At 38.9% G+C, this 20,178-nt stretch overlaps 1 protein-coding gene across 1 annotated transcript; it reads right to left on the bottom strand.

The window, feature by feature from the left end:
- Positions 1–229: 229 nt before the first annotated feature.
- Positions 230–20,178, bottom strand: LOC306883512 (protein FAM193B-like). Its single transcript, XM_079438815.1, has 10 exons — positions 19,862–20,178; positions 17,645–17,920; positions 16,344–16,527; positions 15,714–15,929; positions 11,326–11,734; positions 11,051–11,237; positions 8,444–8,677; positions 6,124–7,162; positions 5,939–6,014; positions 230–2,059 (listed from the first exon to the last, which is right to left on the bottom strand). Exons 1-10 carry the CDS (start codon positions 20,003–20,005, stop codon positions 1,963–1,965), a joined length of 2,862 nt encoding a protein of 953 aa, XP_079294941.1. The 5' UTR covers positions 20,006–20,178; the 3' UTR covers positions 230–1,962.

The following is a 20,178-nucleotide window of genomic DNA, read 5'->3' as shown; positions in this document are numbered from 1 at the left end:
CGACTTCCATTGAAAAATAAATTATAGTGAATAGTGACCAAAGCAGTCAATCATTTTTAAATTGTAACATCTCTTAAGTCACACGGTTTAACGATGGGAAATTATTCACTCACGAAGGTAAGTAAATAATGGCTGATAAAAAAAAAATTAAAAAAAGTGGTTTCTTATATTACCACATTTGCATGGTACCAAAACATAGTTTAGAAAGCAAACACAACACGTTTCTTTTCTCAAAACTGTCATGTTTTAATCTTTCGGCATGAAAGATTTTCACAGTATCAAAAGTGAATAATAATAATAATAATAATAATAATAAACAAAATAAAACAGAAAGCCAACATACACTTGGCCATTAATGGTATAGTATAAATCTACATTCCAAATGTTTAAGATAATGTCTTCTAGTTTAATATAACCTGGATAGAGTCAAAGATGTCGGAAAAATATGAAAAGAAGAGATCTCAATCCTTCAAAGGGGATTTTGTCTATCATAAACCCAGAGACCCTAATTTCACAACAAAAAAAACAATGTCATATCTGTATTTGGGATTTTACCAGAAGGGGCTCAGCTTCAGGGATACAGGTGTAAAAAAAAAACATGACGCAGACGTACAAAGCTATGGAAAGGGCCACCAGATGTTACAAGCGCCGTACCACTGAAGGGAATCTTAAAGCCCCTTTAAATCATAAAATGCAAATGTAACAAACGAAAACGGGTATGAACTTGTTACGCACCAGTGGACTGAAATTACACCAGCAGAACTACTGCAAGTGCCATTCAGGTCTGATCCCATCATGCAGCCAAAACAAGGGTGCACTGCTGGAGAACCAACTACAAACTCAAACTTACAACAACAGCATTGAGAACGTGGTCACAGCACAGAACTATATCCAAACCACCACATGGGAGGATCAGCAGGGACACTACCATAAGATTTCGGTCAGGGGATTTTGCCAACAGTCAGTTTGGAACAGCATTCCATACAGAGTTGAGGGACAAGGGAGAGATTTGTAGTTGCCTATACTTGTCAGTTTTTACGCATCATGCAAAGGAAACAGCTCATCTGCTCAACCTTAGATTTCATGTATAAAAGTGACACAGTCAACAGATACAGGTCTTTAAAATCCGTTTCTTTTTAGTGTTGATACCTTTTTTCTTTTCTCAAAAATGTCCGAAGTAATAAAACAAAACAGTTTCACACATCATACATTGTAAGCATAGGTACGGATGTTTTCATTGTTCTAAAAGACAACAAAGTCCATGTGCACGGTTCACTTTTTGTGCATATAAACGGTCACAGCTGCACTTGGCCTTACAAAGTCGACTGTGAAATGACACGGGTCTTTGTATCTCACATGGACAGTACTACAAACTAAAACATCAGTGAACACAACAGTCTTTGCTGCCTTTTTTAACCTCCATTATGACAATCAGACATGATACAGCAATTTGAATTTTGTATGATCAAAAACCCACATTTTTCTTATCTATACTAAAACTACAGTATATTTGCAGGGTGAGTGGCGTCTGCAAAAATGCATGATGCTGCAACCGTAGAAGTACCTTTTAAAACACATGAACAGCTGAAAAAAGCGTGATGGGCCAAACTGCACCATTGCTGCGAATTTAAAATATTTTTATTGTAAAACAACTGTGTACATACGACATAAAGCATGAAGATGCACTGGATCAGTACCCAAACGTGTTTTAGCGATAACAAGATGCAAGTTTTCGGACTGAGGTCAGGATGCAGTGTGATGCCCCGTGAACAACAGATCAAATGAAAACGTGTTTGATGACGGGTGGTCAAATCAAGGTCCCGTGGCATAGAGGCAGAAAGGGCTGTGAGAGGGAGAAACCTTAGGCCCATCAGGTGTTAAGTACAGTAACCAAAGGCCAAACTGGTTTTTAGTACAGTCTTGCTGGGAGGGAAGGAGGGTCTGTTTACCATCACCCATCTGTTACTGAGCTGCATTTGAGGGCATCTTTTTGAGGCTGAAGTTGGACCAGTTCACGGCCACCTTCTGTCGGGTTTGTTTAGCAGAGTCAAGGCAAAACCTAAAAAAAAAAAAAAAGAGCAAAGATTTAGATTTTCTACATTTCTATGTCATTCTTGTTCCAAGAATGACCTGTAATATGATAAAAGGACAATTAATATCTCTTTCATGTAAATCCAAGATATTCTTCTAGCGATATCTACACTTGGTAAGCCCCACAAACATGGGTCGATTTCATGGGTCAACCCAATGTTCCTGCAATACTGGAGGCTGCAGTTCTAGGACTGCATAGGACCCTGCTTTTTGGGACAGCCCCATCTATTCCAACAGAGGAGACCTGATTCAAACATCAATCAAACTGATGCAAACAAACAGCACATCAGACGTGAAGCACTGTGCGGCTAATTAAGTGAAGTCTCGCACAGACAAGTCTTCTTTCCAAGAAAACTGAATTTTAAACCAGAATATATTGAAATAAATTAGGTTAAATATTTCAAGAGGGTTACCAACGGGTATGTTTAGAGTTAGGAGTTGGTTAGGACAATAATTAAGTGTATACAATTAAATAACTACATAATTCCTTAAAAACAATAATATACAGAATTGAATAGCAAGTGCTATAAAATAGTATGAGCCACTAATATTTAGTCATTTAGCAGACACTTTTATCCAAAGCGACTTATAAATGAGGCCAATGGAAGCAATCAAAATCAACAAAACAGCAACGATATGCAAGTGCTATAACAAGTCTCATTTAGCCTAACGCACGTAGCAAGAGATTTTTTTTATTATATAATAAATAGAAAGAAAACAATAGAAATAGAATACAGCAAGTTAGTGTTAAAGGCAAGTTTGTTTGTTTTTGTTTTTTTTAAAGGGGTCATATGACGTTGCTAAAAAGAACAATATTTTGTATATTTGGTGTAATGCAATGTGTTTATGTGGTTTAAGGTTAAAAAAAACACATTATTTTCCACATACTGTACATTATTGTTGCTCCTCTAAGCCCCGCCTTTCTGAAACATGTTGATTTTTACAAAGCTCATCGTTCTGAGAAGCGAGGCATGCTCTCATTGGCCAGCTATCCAGTGCGTTGTGATTGGCCGAATACCTCAAGCGTGAGACGGAAATGTTACGCCCCTCACCAGGCTACTCTTCTGCCAGGTTCAGGAAATAGTCCTCCGTAAAATGTGCTGCACACACTCTAATATTTGCGTTGTTCTGCTCTGGAACAGTGTTGTAAATACAACTTAACCGCTAATTTCTAGTTGTGTCCTCTTTTGGAAGCCCAAACAAAGTAGTTTCACTTTCACAACAAAACACAGCGTCTCCAGGACATGGCGCCGGCGGCAGCAACAATACTACAGCCAGAATAAAAATCACGCCCTCTTTCATTGGGTATACATTTGGGCGGTGTTATGAAAATCTCCCCATATCATGACATAAATATGTGGGGGCGTGTTTGAAGGAGCCGTTTTAGGGGGGCGTGGACAAGTCTTAACTTTTATAAAGAATATCTCTTTGATTGAGACTTTAGTCTTTGCAACTTCCGGGATCTTATGCATGAACAGCTTGTAACACTCCAAAGAGAAAGGAAACTTGAAATCGCATCAAATGACCCCTTTAAGAATAGAATTAGAATAGAGAGAGGTGTGACGTTCTTCATTCTCTCTTCTTTTTGGCTCATTAAAAATTAATCTTGCTGCCACGTTCTGGATTAATTGTAAAGGTTTGATATAACTGTCTGGGAGACCTGACATAATACATACATACAAAAAATAAATAAATAAAATAAAACAATTAAAAAACAAACTATAGGGTCCTAGAAATCCAGTTCTGAAACTAAAGCCTCCAGTATTGCAGGAATGCCCTGCTCACAACAACAGCCTTATTGAACATGCACATTCATTCATGGCCATGAATACAATATGCAAACTTTCACTTGTCCTCTCATACAGCAAAACGCTTATTGTGGCATAATGGACTAAATTTAATAATAATAAAGGACTTAAGGGTATTCTGTAGTCTTTGACTAAGATGATAAAGACAATTCATTAGCCTACAAATCTTGTTGACACAAAGATACAGACCAGCAGATATGAACGTGCATTATGAAATGCATTAAGTGATATTAAAAGGACGCAATGCGTTAAATTTTCAGGTTCAGGACAATATCCCATGTTTTGCGGTATGGGAGGAAAATACTATATACATATTCATTATATTGGGAAGTCGTGGGAAGTCTTCCCAAGACTTGGGAAGTCGTGGCCTAATGGTTAGAGAGTCGGATTCGTAATCCAAAGGTTGTGGGTTCGAGTCTCAGGCCGGCAGGGATTGTAGGTGGGGGGAGTGAATGTCCAGCGCTCTCTCCACCCTCAATACCACGACTGAGGTGCCCTTGAGCAATACCTAATATGTCTGAGAGTGCAAGTACTGAGAGTGCAAGTCTGCAGCCAGACCCTTCTCGTTTCACAGCACAGCACTGGACTTGCAGCTCTCATATTTATTTATAGCCTTTTGAAGTTTAATCGTCACATTAAGCTGTATCAAGATTCTGGTCTGCACCGAAGCCCCAACTGCTCCCCGGGCGCCGCAGCATAAATGGCTGCCCACTGCTCCGGGTGTGTGTTCACAGTGTGTGTGTGTGTGTGTGTGTGTGTTCACTGCTGTGTGTGTGCACGTTGGATGGGTTAAATGCAGAGCACGAATTCCGAGTATGGGTCACTATAGTTGGCAGTTTGTCACTTCACTTCAATATTAATAAACTGTATATTGAATTTGATATTTTAATAGATTAAGCCGTATTAAGTGTTTATGGTTTTTTCTGCAGGAGGAAAATGCTTAATGAGAAACTTTGCGCATTGCGTTCATATTCTGCTGTTCTGTAGCCACGGATTTGCGGGTCTTGTCTTTTTCTGTTACAGATAGATGACTTGCAGGACCCTGTTCGTTATTGTACTAAATTAGTTTTAATCGTTTAACCACCACAGCGTCTTGTCTCCATTGGCAACGCATACGATTCATGTCGAATGCAAGTGATATCGCAGGTAGCGGAAAGAGCAAGCGGTGATTGCAAGGGACATTGTAATTTAGTTTCTTTTTTCTTGTCTTCAACTGGCTACTGTTGTAAAATGTTGAGCGATTCAAACAAAAAATAATCAATAAATAGAACTAAATAAAAAAAGACTGCAAGTGACGTCACTCGCGGAAGCACAAGTGTCTGAGAGTGCAAGTCTGCAGCCAGACCCTTCTCGTTTCAGAGCACAGCACTGGACTTTGAAACTTGCAGCTCTCATATTTATTTATAGCCTTTTGAAGTTTAATCGTCGCATTAAGCTGTATCAAGATTCTGGTCTGTACCCAAATTTAAGACCTCTTGAAATCATAATTAAGACTTTCTTGTACAATTTAAGACTTTTTATGACCTTAAATTTGATGGACCCGTGGGAACCCTGCAGAAGTAAGCTCCATGCTGCTTCACAGAAGATACACGCTTACGTGTCCTTCGATTTAAAATAATGGTTAGTGCGGTGGTTGTGATATAGGTTACACATATTTTCTTTAATGTACTATAACCTTCAAGAAACACCTCATACATGGCCGTTCTCAAGTGTAAGAGGCCTACCAACATCCGTAACCATGTCTTATCGAGAGAAGAAAAAAGTTAAGTTTTAGTCACATAACATTGGTTAATGGAAATGCCATCATTTTGCAATAGTTTTTTATCATATTTATAAAATATTGCAAATGTTTTGCGCAAATCTATAATGGAAACGTAGCTAGTGAAATCTCACAGGAACAAAATCTTATACTCATTAAAATAATACTGATATTTATTAAATTTAACTAAAAAAGTAACTACTGTAACAATAATAATAATTATAGTAGTAATGTTTGTCAAATGCCACTAATTAACAGAGCAGTTTGATTTGGACTTTACCTCTTGAAATATTCAACCTCACGATCAATCTCATCCATTTCCGTAGGGTCGACGTCTTTGGGAAGGAACACATCATCTATCAGGGAGAAAGGGGAAGAAAAAAAAGTGATGAAGAGCTGTAAATTGGTCTGATGCAACAGACCAAAAAGATCAGACCAACTGGCTTTTGCCCAAAAGTCACTTACCGATTGCGGTATTCGATTTTTCCGTCTTGTTTTTGTTCTTATTTTTAGTCTTTCCCTTCAGTTGCTGTGCTTGCTGCTGTGAACTGGGAGTGTTGGAGGTGGTTTTAGTGTCTACGTCATGCTCTGACCTGTTTGCCCGTGCCTCCGAGAGGTCGTTCTTCCCCCTCTGTATGTTTGACCCTGTATTATGGTGACCATTTGAGGCTCCATTGGATGACTGCTTGCAAGCTTTGACCTCTTCTGCTCTCTTATTTCCTGTTTTTTGTGAGTCTGCCTGCTGCTGAGTATGGTGGTTCTGTTTCGAGCCACCTTTGGTGCTTTTATCTGAATCAGCTGCCCTTGTTTCCTGCACTTTGTGCGCTTCAGTTTTTGCTGTTTTTGTACTGGTCACCTGCTCCTGAGTCACCTGCTCCTGGTGCCTCTGATTCTGCTGTTTCTTACCCTTCTTTGTCTTGGATCCGGCTCCAGTTGTGGGTTTGGTTTCAAGGACCACATCATTGGGTTTGGTCACAGATGCGGTGCCAGGCTGGATAGACTCTGAACCCGCGGCTGGGCTTCGTTCTGGTGACCGCACACGGATGAGCTTGGAAAGACTTGGCGTGGAGTGGAGCCTCTGGATGTCTTTGGCTGCAGTGGTGGTGTCCTCCCAACCATTTACTATATCCAGGTCTCTCTTGAAATTCCTCAGTGAGAGAGGTGCCAGATCCAAGTCTATCTGCTGCAAATCAGAAGATCCGTTGAGGTGAGACAGCAGATGGTTTCCTTCCAGTGTCGCCGCCTTTTTCGGGAAGTCGTTGACATCCAGGTTGAGGTCGTACATGCTGAAGGAGGCACGGATGGAGTCTTTTATGGTGTTTTTGATCTCCTCCAAACGGCTGGTCAGGAAACTGTTAACTCGCTCTAGCTCCAGCTGAGGCCACTCCAACAGTCTGTTCTCTTCCCCATCCGGAGTCGAATCTTCTATGGGGTCGGGGGGAGATGCTGAGCGGGGTTCGCTGCTGGCTGCATCGCCACTGCCCTGATGAGCCCTCTCCTTCTCCTGATCAAGATAGTTGAGAAATCAGTAACAATCATGTAAAAAAAAAATTTTAAGTTGGAAGAGTACATGCTGCATTTGCATACAGAATCCAATAGGCAAGTTGGCTTCAAAAACTATTTCTGGAAATCAAAAGGCAGCAGAGGTTCAAAAAGCTCAAATATTGAAACAGATGCCTGGTAGAAATCCTTACAACATTAAAAGAAATTCAAAATAGTATTTTAAGCACACTATTCATTTATTTATTTATTTTTTGTTGGTCATATCACCCACAGTTAGTCTCTTGTGCTAACCCAGGCTATAAATATTACTACAACATTACAAAAAACTGTTTTATATTTTAATCTATCTTAAAATGTATTTTAATATTTTCAACATTTTTGTAATTAATGATCAGCTGCCATTACTCTAGTCTCCATTGTCACCTGATCCTTTAGAAATCATTCTAATATGCTGATTTGGTGCTTATTTTATTTTTTCAGTTTTCTTATTTTTCCAGAACTTAGGATCTTTCACTTAAAATGTAACAACTGAACCAGAAATAATGGCAGCTGTAATTATCTCTTTTCCAGATATAGACGGTTTCATCTGGTTTCATTCAGACGAGTTAACTTCCGGTCTGTGTTTGTTTATCGGTCTAGCTAGTGGCGCCGACTACAAAAGCATTTCAAGTTAAAAGTGATGAGTAGACTTAAGCTGGGCTCAGATTGTTGTGCTATGGGATGTGTTTCCTACGTTTATTTATTTGTGGTGACCCGCTACAATATCAAAACGAACCATCTCAAATTGATTTTCCAAAAGGCTTTGACTTTGTTGAATAAACATGAGCACAGCACATTTCAAAATCGAAACCCGATGCGGGTGTTTTTATATCACTGTATTTCTGAAGGAAACCGACTGTCTTCAGAAAATTTTCAATGTCATTTTCATTTCATCTTGCCTGTAATGCCTGATAAAGCAGCATTTGTGAGCTCAGCGCTGCTTTGTCTACAGCCGTTACTGGGGAAACCTCTATTTCTCCCGCTCCAAAAGCACCTCCTGCTGGCAGAGAATGAATTTGCATTTTCAATAAGCTGGTCTGATTTACGCAGCAAACATATTTTGCTTGTTATAAAGATATACTCTACTTTAGAAGGACTTTGCTGTTGTTATTGATTCTTTGTGGAAGTCTACCGGAAGTTAAGTTTAGGGCCACAAAAGCGTGCATGCGCAGTAACGTTTGTTTATGTTGTTGCCGTTGAAACCATCCATACACAAAACTGAATTGGAAAACAAACACTGTACCTTTTTCTTCTGTTTGTGCCGTGCCCGTTTTGCAGCCTTGGCGCTGTTGACAGGCTTGGGCTCTGTGCTGTTGATGAAGTCTAATAGTTCATCCACATCTCGATGGTCTATGGCACTCGGTGCTGCCGGGTCTAGATCCTGCCTCGGAGGAAGCTCCTCTTTACGGCGGGTCAGCCTAGATCGAAGCTTCTCCCTGATCTCAGCATAGTTCCGACTGGTGGGGGCGGCCGGAGGCTATACAGAGGAAAACAAATAATTTTAGTCATAGCTAGGCAGACAAGACTGCAGACAACATAATGTGTTAGTACAATGATTAAACATTAAAGATGGAGCATTAGGACAGGGTTTCTGCAGGTTTAAATAAAAGAATAGTAAGAATTGAAAGGCCTTTTTAAGACCAAGTAAAGAAAAATTACGACATAATTTGCAGGGGCCACAATATGTCAATATGTTTTCAAAATGTAAATGTCTAGGGAGCACAAAATTTGTTGTATTAGCATCATTTCAAAGTTTTAAAATACATTCTCCATTACTTTTTCATTCATTTCACAAAAATAGCTTAAGGTTTGAATACCTCTGCTTCCAACCAACAGAATGATGATTTATTTATTTTTACACTGCAAATTTTATTCAGCATGTACAGGTGCTGGTCATAAAAATTAGAATATCATGAAAAAGTTGATTTATTTCAGTAATACCATTCAAAAAGTGAAACTTGTATATTAGATTCATTCATTACACACAGACTGATATATTTCAAATGTTTATTTCCTTTAATTTTGATGATTATAACTGACAACTAATGAAAGTCCCAAATTCATTATCTCAGAAAATTAGAATATTGTGAAAATGTTCAATATTGAAGACACCTGGTGCCACACTTTAATCAGCTAATCAACTCAAAACACCTGCAAAAGCCTTTAAATGGTCTCTCAGTCTAGTTCTGTAGGCTACACAATCATGGGGAAGACTGCTGACTTGACAGTTGTCCAAAAGAAACCTTGGATAACCGCACTCTGGAGAGGATTGTGAAACAAAACCCATTCAAAAATGTGGGGGAGATTCCCAAAGAGTGGACTGCAGCTGGAGTCAGTGCTTCAAGAACCACCACGCACAGACGTATGCAAGACATGGGTTTCAGCTGTCGCATTCCTTGTGTCAAGCCACTCTTGAACAAGAGACAGCGTCTTGTCTGGGCTAAAGACAAAAAGGACTGGACTGCTGCTGAGTGGTCCAAATTTATGTTATCTGATGAAAGTAAATTTTGCATTTCCTTTGGAAATCAAGGTCCCAGAGTCTGGAGGAAGAGAGGAGAGGCACATAATCCACGTTGCTTGAGGTCCAGTGTAAAGTTTCCACGGTGATTGATGGTTTGGGGTGCCATGATGTCATCTGCTGGTGTTGGTCCATTGTGTTTTCTGAGGTCCAAAGTCAACGCAGCCGTCTACCAGGAAGTTTTAGAGCACTTCATGCTTCCTGCTGCTGACCAACTTTATGGAGATGCAGATTTCATTTTCCAACAGGACTTGGCACCTGCACACACTGCCAAAGCTACCAGTACCTGGTTTAAGGACCATGGTATCCCTGTTCTTGATTGGCCAGCAAACTCGCCTGGTCTTAACCCCATAGAAAACCTATGGGGTATTGTGAAGAGGAAGATGCAATACGCCAGACCCAACAATTCAGAAGAGCTGAAGGCCACTATCAGAGTAACATGGGCTCTCATAACACCTGAGCAGTGCCACAGACTGATCGACTCCATGCCACGCCGCATTGCTGCAGTAATCCAGGCCAAAGGAGCCCCAACTAAATATTGAGTGCTGTACATGCTCATACTTTTCAGTTGGCCAACATTTCTAAAAATATTTTAAAATATTTTTGCATTGGTCTTAATTGATAATCTAATTTTCTGAGATATTGAATTTGGAACTTTAATTAGTTGTCAGTTATAATCATCAAAATTAAAGGAAATAAACATTTGAAATATATCAGTCTGTGTGTAATGAATGAATCTAATATACAAGTTTCACTTTTTGAATGGTATTACTGAAATAAATCAACTTTTTCATGATATTCTAATTTTATGACCAGCACCTGTATATTGTTTTCTAGCACAAATATATAAAGAATCTAAAAATCAAGATAAATTAGAAACAAAATGACATAAGATTAGACGTATGGTTTGGTGGGAAATTCATTCAAATGAAGTGTTTATTAAAACAAAAACATATCTTCCAGTTGTCTCAGACAAATGAAAATAATGTAAAAAGAAGAACAGTTTTCATTCCTTACTGACAGATATTTATTCTTGTTTTAAGCATAAGCTCCTTTAATTCTGTAAATTTTCTCAGAAAACAAGACTACACTTCATTTTGTATCTCAAGTAAATATATATCTTGATTTAGGGATGCCAAGATATTTGCATCGAAAAACAAGACAAAAACACTGAAGAAATTATTTATTTTTAGCAGTGCATGCAACATTTAATGTCATAACTTGAATTTAAGACTTTCTGCTCAGATTTAAGACCTTTTTAAAGGCCTTTATTTGTGAAATGGCGAACTAAGACCTTTTAAGACCCACAAAAACGTAAAAAAAAAAACATACCGCGTTGTGGCCAAAGAACTCGCAGTAACAACAGTCACAGTATTTCCCGTCCTTCTGATTGGTGGAGGAGGAAGCACAAGAGCTGCGCTCCGAGCTGCTGTCTTCATCATCTCCTTCTTCAAGCTCACATGGCGGAGCGTGACACAATGACCCGTTGGGCAACTTGTGCCCTTTACATGCCTGGTCCCTGCTCAAACGGAACACAACAACTTAACACACAGAAATATTAAGCAATAAAAACAACCGATGCTCAGTGTACATCCACCGATGCTCACCTGCATGCCCCAGACGTTAGATGGCCAGCATTGGAGGAGGCTACAGAGCTGCCATTACTGTGTCCGTTGCATGGGTGACTGCATCCTATGAGCGAGTTGCTGAGTTTGCTGTGTTGTGAGTTAACAGCGGGAATGTGGGAGTTCTTGCAGGCGCTGGGCTTGTGTAGGGCTACCGGACTGTCCGCCCCACTTGAGTGCTTGGTTGCGGGAGCGTGAATGTTTGGTACCAGCGGGGAGAAGGGAGCGTGCGAAGGCAGCCCCGAACTAGCGGATTTGACGTGAACATGCTGACTGGAGTTTTGCTTGGGAGGCAGCAGCGAGGAATGCTGGGATGAGAGACCCGTTGGACTGTTGGGCGGCACTGACAGGTCTGCAGCTTGGTGGTGGTCATTGGGGTGGAACGCCTCACCTGTAAAAAATTGCATGTTTTAAAGTTCCCCTATTATGGATTTTTGAAAATGACCTTTCATGCAGTGTGTAACACAGCTGTAAGTGAATAAAAACATCCTGCAAAGTTAACTATGAAAATGCACCGTGTATAAAGTTATTAAAACAAATTTCGATCTATTTCATGTTGACGTCAACATGAAACATTAGCATATTGCCGCCCACTTGTTGCCACTAAGAGCCCTTTTGGAGCGTTAAAAATAGCTGTTTCCCTGGTACCGGCTGTACACAAAGCAGCACTGCACACTGCTTTAAATGAAATCAACCAATCGGACCAATCACCGCAGATTAGCTTCACGCAAAGGAGGCGTTTGGAAAAATTAATCATTGAGTCATTGAGCAAAGTGTTTTTGACCTTGCATGCATGTCAACCTGTTGTTGGGGACTCCCAAAACCAAAATATGAACCTTTCATAACCCATAGGGGCACTTTAATTCTTACTTATTTATAGGTGTGTGTGATATGACGATTTTTGATCGTGGACGATAAAAATGTCTCCACGATCTGCTTTTGAAGAAATATCGTAGTATCGTGCTACAGCACACATTGTCAAATACAGTTCTGGCGCCTCCGTCTCTATATACTGTACAACACGACATACAGCAGTAGAGTTACTCTGACAGGACACTGCACTTATTCGCGATCGCAAAAGTACATTATTTGCATCCAAGCCTTGCTGGTTAAATGTTTAATTCGTGTGCTGGTCTGACGTGCGCTTTTTCTGAGCGCATACACCTGAAGCACGCGCACTTATTTTTTGCGCTAATACTGTCAAAACACACAAGGTTTACATACAGACTCAGTTGGCTATCTCTAAAATGAAAGTAAATAGTTAAGAGAGAAACGGATGCGTGTCTGTATATTAGATGCGTGCAGCTCTTAAAGGGACAGGACACTAAACATGCTGTCGACTGTCATTAAAGGGATAGTTCACCCTAAAATTTTATTTGTCATTATTTACTCATGTTCTCCCAAACCTCTATTAATTTCTTGTGCTGAACCCAAAAGAAGATATTTTGAAGAATGAGGGTAACCAAACAGTTGCTGGTCTACATTGACTTTGATAGTAGGAAAGAAAAACCCTATGGAAGTCACTGTGGACCAGCAACTGATTGGTTTTCCACCTTCTTCAAAATAGCATTTATGTTCAGCAGAAGAAAGAAACTCATTCAGGTTTAAAACAACTTTTGAGTAAATGAGGGTATAAAAATAAAACATTATGGCAGAATATTTATTTTTGGGGGAACTATTCATTTAACGTTAACAAAACGCAAGAGAAAAATCACTCACTATTCTTGACTGAAAAACTTTAATACAGGTGCTTTAGGAATCAGTCTATGTAGTGTTTTATTTATTTAATTTGTTCATACGGTTTCTTGAATGCTCTGCTAAATACACCTATTGTACCTGAAAATAAAGCACTGTTGTTTTATTTGTATGTGTATCTTTGTTCTTATTTTTTAATAAGAAAGATAAAATAATGACAAAGACTTTTATCTGCGCCCACTTTGACCGAAATATCTGCCATGTCTTTTTTTATTTTACCTTGAAAGGCTTTGTCTTTCTAGTTTGGCTGTAATGCTCAGACAACTTGTAAAACCAAAATAGTAACCAACATGACAAAGAATCGTGATATGATATTTTTTTCCCATATCACCCACCCCTACATATTTAGTAGTTAAGCGATGTCTATTTAGTTTAAAGTTTGCACATACTGTATCCTGGCCAGACACAAGTGATAAATCGTATCTCTTTCATGCTGATTTGAGTGACAGCAACAAGCAACAGGACATTTTAGCAGTCGCTTGGTTTCTATTTTTGCTGCGACCGGTGGTACTGCCCACTGAAACTTCATTGGTTCATAATATCACCTTACATAACAGTTTATTAGTCATAAAAATGTGTCACAGCAAAATTTCCTTTTTAATGTAGTCTGACACTTACTTGTCACAATGGGTATGGTTAGGGCATGGTGTAAAGTTAAAAGCTTTGCAGTTCACAAAGTAAATGGTAAAAGTATATAAATTAAAATGCATTAAAATGTCACCATTTACATTAAAGCTGTTGTGTATGCATACATATTCTCCCACATCATTTCCTTTAGTCCTTCTACTGTGACACTGCGCTAAAATTAGAACCACTTCAACCCCTTAATCTATTATCTTCTATACCTAAACACAACGTCAATGGAAGCATTAGGATTAAAAACAACTTCTGATACCGTATGTAAATATGTCTAAACCAAGAGGTAAATTACATTAGATAATGCATAAGGTATCATGAACCAACAATGAAATTTACAGTGTTTTTGTACTTTTACTCAGCAAGAATGCATTAAATTTAAAGGTGCCATAGAATGGAAAACTGTATTTACCTTGGCATAGTAGAATAATAAGAGTTCTGTACATGGAAATGACATACAGTGAGCCTCTAACACCAATGTTTCCTCCTTCTTATGTAAATCTCGTGAATAAAAAAAGACCACTGAAAAACAGGCGAATCACAACATAATGCAGACGGTGGCGTAACAGTCGGGATCACTAATAGTTACGCCCCCAACATTTGCATATACCCACCCATGTTCTAGATCAGCCGCCAGCCGAACCATCAGAAGTTCTGCAGGTATTGTGAAGAAACAAGCGAGGACAACAGCGAAAATGGGAGATCATGGAAATAAATGTATGTTCCAGGCTGTGCAGGGGATGTGAAGTGCAGGGATGGGTTGGTGTCTGTATTCAGAAAGGCACGGAAAGCAAATAACGCATTCTAATAAAATAACGCAAGCCACTAAAGGGACATGGTTAGCTCCTTGCTAGAGGTAGCTGGTTACATTACAGCATATAAGATTTCACTTACAACAGAGTACGGAGATATGACTGAGGATAATGGTGAATGATTTACAGATCCTGAGCACCACTGACGAGCATCTGATCTTGTAAAATGTGTGGTAAGTACTGCCGCTCCATAGTATAAACAGAGTACGAGCGATCGCGAATCTCGAAAGTGAAAGTAAAAACTATCATGCATTTGAAAGCAGTTTCAGTGCCCATCATATTAATAGTGGCTCCCTGATGCCCGCATTTTATATACAGTATAATTACCCGACGATATAACTGCGAGAGAAAGTATTGAAATATATATTTTGCTCCCTGTGTTTCCTTCCTGCTGTATGAGCTACTGAAATGAGCCACACTGTGAAACAGCCAATCAGAGCAGAGCTCAACATTATTATTCATGAGCCTTCCAAATAAGCCAATAACAGACCATTTCGTTCAAGGGAGAAATCCTAGGGTTGTAAATGCACATGTAAAACCGTTTCTGGAGAATTTTTGCCCTTATATAAGCCACATACCTTCTGTGTAGATATCAGAGAACAAATTTAAAATATTGTATCAATGCATTCTATGGCACCTTTATCAAATGTGGCAGTAAAGCAATATAATGTTACAAAAGACTTATTTGATAATAATAAGAAATGTTTCTTGAGCACCAAATGTGCATATTAGAATGATTTCTGAAGTATCGTGTGACACTAAAGACTGAAGTAATAAATGTAGTAAATTCAGCTATGCGTCACAGGAATAAATTACATTAAAATCATATGAAAATAAAACTTTTTTTTAATTGCAATAATATTTCACTGTATTATTGCTTTACTGTAATTTTGATCAATAAATGCAGCCTTGGTGAGCATAAGAGAAATCTTTTAAAAACTCGTAGCGACCCCAAACTTTTGAATGATAGTGTATACCAATACATTTTTCACATTTGTTATTGTATAAATAAAAATTAGTAAATGTGTTATAAAAGCACATGAATTAAAAAAATATACATTTATAAATGAATAATAAGTTCATAATGCATCTAACGCATTAACTAAAAATTTAAACCTAACAAAGTGTTACCCATATTTCATGTCGCAGCCTGAATTGTGTTCTTACCTGGAGGAGTTGGTCGTCGACACATTGTCTTGAAGTGCTTGGGGTTGGTCTTACATAGATCAGTGGAGGCAGACAGTGTCCCAGGAGAAGCCGCATTGGAATTCTGGGATGAGGGATGACTGTAGGGACAGACTTTAGTCCCAAATGTTTTGGCAGCCTTCCCAGGAGCGTCATGAGAGGATCTCTTCTCATGACAAGCTGGTCCCAACGTTCCGCCTATCAGGACAAGAAATAACAGTCAGTCTGTTTTACTTCCACAGCCAAATTTGATTAGATACGTTTTGTACATCTGTTCAAGAAAACCACTCAGCAGAATACAAGAAAAGTTTGATCGGGTCTTAGATCAACCCTGCAGGGTTTTATTTTGCCACAAATACTGTACATTATCCCACTTATTACACAGCTACACACCAAATAAATAAATAAACGAGCATGACATATTGATTCGAGCTCATAATCCGAGAAGAAAGAAGAAAATATGGAGTGATGTGAAAGCTGAAACTAGCACTGTTATGTAGGAAATCATTCAGTGGTCATCATACAAAAATATCAGGCCGCATATCATGCTGCAACTGAACAACCAGAATCAAGTGTTCCAGAGCATCGTGCAATGAAATAAAAGAGACGTACTCTGTGAAAGCGTAGGTGTGCTGTGGTTGCATTGAGATCCTCCGTTAGAATGAGCCGAATTCCACAGGCCAGACAGTTTGCGCGCGGAAAGGAAGGAGCTGGGGTCCCAATCCACTGAGCTATGCTCTGGAAAACCGTTCCCACAGCTCTGAGACTTACACGAGGACGAGTGGGACAGCGGCACCTGGATAACAACACATTCATCTTTTAAACAAATGACAGAAAACATCTCAAAACGCGTGTCTACAGAAACAGTTAGGGATCTACAGGATGCATGGGGGGTTGTTTTTTGTGTGTTGTGTACACAGGATTGTCCTCAATGACATAATAAGCTTTCCGGTCTAAAGAAAAGGACAGTTTTGGTCACAGTTGTAACACAGTGTTCTTCGTCCATAAAGAATGGAAGCAAACATAACATCAGAAAACCTGAATGAACATTAAGTCAGCTAGTGCAATCTTCCAATAAAACTAAGCCCAAAAAATGGATCACTTGACACAGTACCAACATAAAAAATAAATTACTTGGACGCACTTAATATATGAACGTCATTGCATTAGATAATAAAATATGAAAATATATATTTTTTTTTTCAATTAATATTGAAAATGCTTAACGAAAAAAAAAAATATTTTTTTGTATTTTCAATTGTTTTTTTTATATTTATAATTTTTTAACGTTATTTTACTAAAATCTATTTAATTTCAAGGAAGACAGCATAAGAAAATTATTGACAAAAAAGATTGCTAGGTATAAAATGAAGTATCTGGAAACATTCTGGATGTTATCTTAAGATTTTTTAACTCTTACAAAATGGTGTAGAAACAATTTTCACAATTACAAGTAGTAAATTTAGTAAATTTCACAATTACAAAAAATGTGAAGCAACACGTTGAATTAAATGTGATATTTTCTTGTAATACGCACCACAATATTTTTGTTTTATACACTACTTCGAAAAACATTTTTACAATATACGTTTTTGAACACTAAACAGGAACTGCGATATTGGTTGGTTAAAAGTCACAAATGGCCAAGAATGGTTCAAGCGAAGTCAGTTTTCAGAAAAGTTTGAGCATGATTTGGTTTACCACTGTTTCATATTTTGTATAAAATCCAATGAAATCTAGTATCAAAATGCTACAGCTTATAGATTACGTAGTACACCTTATTTCTTCTCACAAAATTCAACAACATTTACCATATTCTAAACTCAGAAAAATAATGCATTTTCACTGTGTCTATAAACACTAGTCCATAAAATCTGAATTCCTATGAATTACCCAGAGCTAATCTCAATTACCTGCGCAGTTTGCTCCTGAATCGTTCTCCTCTCCTCCTCTTCCACACTCTTCCTGCAGCTCTGGCAGATCCACAGCGGCACCTCACCCAACAGCGACTGGGAGAGCGAAGGCACAGCGTCTGCCAGCTTGCGGCCTGGAACCTCCCTCAGCAGGGCCTGGGAGAGCGCGGGTACAGCCTCTGCCAGTTTGGACCCGTGACTGGGGAGCCCGTTCACCTGGCCTGCCCCCCAGTCTTTAAACTCCCGATGGCACAGCAAGCAGCAGGTGTGCATGGACTGTGGGACGAGAGGAAATTAGTTAAAAATAACAACAGACTGAGTAGTTTAGCTAGCTACATCCATAACCCAGTAAATAAGAATTATTTGACAAAAAAAAAAAAAACCTACTAGGTTTTCATAAATTTTCAACTCCTGAAGATCAATAATTAAAAACAGTAGAAACCGCAGATTTAAGTGGTTCAGTGGTTGATAGAAAAACTAAAAAAGGCATCCAGGAGTAAAATTAAGTTAAATGAGCTCATGAATTACATTTTTGCTCATATTACGATTAATTTTCTACAAGGAAATGAGCACTGCAGACATTAAATATTTGCTTGCTTATGTCTAAAGCTCATTTTAATTTGTTCTAGACCATTAGAGATAATGTTATGGTGCTTTGGAGGCCTGTCTGAAACAAGTGTATAAAAAAGCCTTTACACAAAAACACTCTGTCAAGTCAATGACTGACCGGTCAGCGGGACAAGCTTTTTATAGCAGGAACTCAGTAAATAAAGCATGATTCTTTAAAAAAAAATAGCTGTTATATTGCAAAACAGACTTAAATCACATCACAAACATACATTTTCTACATAGAGCTGTTCCAACATTAAAATTATTATAGAAAACTGAAAGGGTTCAGAAAGGCTACTAGAACACATCAAAAACAAACACAAAACAGTGAAGAGGTGAGAGACAATACAATCTGTGCAAAATCATAACGTTAAATACATCAGCTCAAATATTACTCATGTTGTTGTGCATCGGAAAGTATTGTTGAAAGTATTAATGATCATATTAGCAGGTTGGTAACCATGAAAGGCTACCAGAGCTGAACCGTATGACAATAACACAACTCTTTGGCACGTAGTAAATATGCCTCCATAGTAATTTAATGTAAAGATACATGATAATTATGTTAGAATATAAAGTGAGACTCCGTGGCTGGGTTAGTAGCACCGCGTTAGCCTGATCTCTGCAGGAATAATTTAGTAGCCACAGCAGGAACGAAAGCAACATAACAGTTAGCTTTGTGCTTCACGTACTTTTGTTCAGCTTTCTTTAACCAGCTATACATAAACAATCAGTTACGTATAAGACATTCAGATGTAAAGTACTGCACTGCTTGGAGCTATTAGACTGATTTGAAGGCAGTATATTTATTTATTTATTTATATCTTTTCATAGGTGGCGAGCGAGCTAGTGCTGCTCCGCCCGTGCAGAGCAAGCGTAGTGATGGGAAATCCGACTCGGTTCATTCGAACTGTTCGTTTCAAAGAACCGGTTCAAAAACAGATTCAGAGATTCTCGTAAATACGACCTCAAATCGTCCTGACATCCCAGAGCGGCGTAATTTGCACATACTGCTGTCAAGCATTTCTTTTTTTTTTGTTAAGTTTTTAATAAGCGTGTTTAGTGTAATTCCATGTGTCTTATTTATGTTCGCTTTAAACGTGCTTTAGCGCTCTAAAATCATTTATAATGTAAATACAATCTACATTAAGGATTACAAACTTAATCTACACATTTGAGATGATGTTAACCAAACGTTGTCATTAATATAAACACTTTTCATTAGAATTAACTATTTTGTTTTGTCGTCGACATATTTACAGCACGTTTTTGTACCATATTTGCTCATAAAAAAAAATACTTTTAACTCCATCTATCAAAATGTTATCAGTCAGTTGTTTTGATTCTGACAGATTCAGTCCACTTCGCAAACAAATCCTTTAGACCGATTTGGTGAACCGATTCACATGATGATCCGAGTCGTTCATGAATCGGACATCGCTAATCAGGCGCTACAAAACGCAAAATAAGCGCGAAAACACAAATAACTGCACGTGCAGAAATAGCCCTAGACATAGCGCTCGTTAAAATAATTCAAAATCAAATCGCCAACCGCGCAAACCGGCTCAAGGAGGTGTGTTGTTGGATGTACGTGTTAGCATTAGCTACCTGATTGGTCCTGCTCGCTCCTGCATCTCCTCCACCGCCTGCCGCCGCCGCTGCTCCCGCATCGCCGGGCTTCTTCGACTGCTGCTGTCCCGACACTAAATCCTTGGCCCCCACGCCCTGCTGCTTGCTTTTTTTCTTCGCCATCGCTTTAGTCCGTATTATGCCCGTCGGCTGGTCTCCAGGTTCGGTGTAAAAACACAGTTTCGGTTCTTGTAGGCAGTCGCGTATGCTCCTGTTCTTTCTCAAGGCAAGACAACAGTGAATATGGCGGAGGGCTGGCACTCACACACACTCGAGCAGGTTCAGGGGTCACACGC

This window comes from Barbus barbus (assembly GCF_936440315.1).
Source record: "Barbus barbus genome assembly, chromosome: 17".
NCBI lineage: Eukaryota > Metazoa > Chordata > Actinopteri > Cypriniformes > Cyprinidae > Barbus > Barbus barbus.
The sequence above is the reverse complement of the archived record's forward strand: the minus strand, read 5'-3'. Positions and strand labels throughout refer to the sequence as shown.

What these genes read in the sequence shown, in the direction of transcription:
- LOC306883512 (XM_079438815.1), bottom strand. Translation starts at nt 20,005, where the DNA reads ATGGCGAAGAAAAAAAGCAAGCAGCAGGGCGTGGGGGCCAAGGATTTA. An exon ending in CACACCTACGCTTTCACAGA is followed by an intron (nt 15,930 to 16,343) that starts GTACGTCTCTTT and finishes TTGTCCTGATAG; the next exon opens with GCGGAACGTTGGGACCAGCT. An exon ending in GGCACAAACAGAAGAAAAAG is followed by an intron (nt 7,163 to 8,443) that starts GTACAGTGTTTG and finishes TATCTTGATCAG; the next exon opens with GAGAAGGAGAGGGCTCATCA.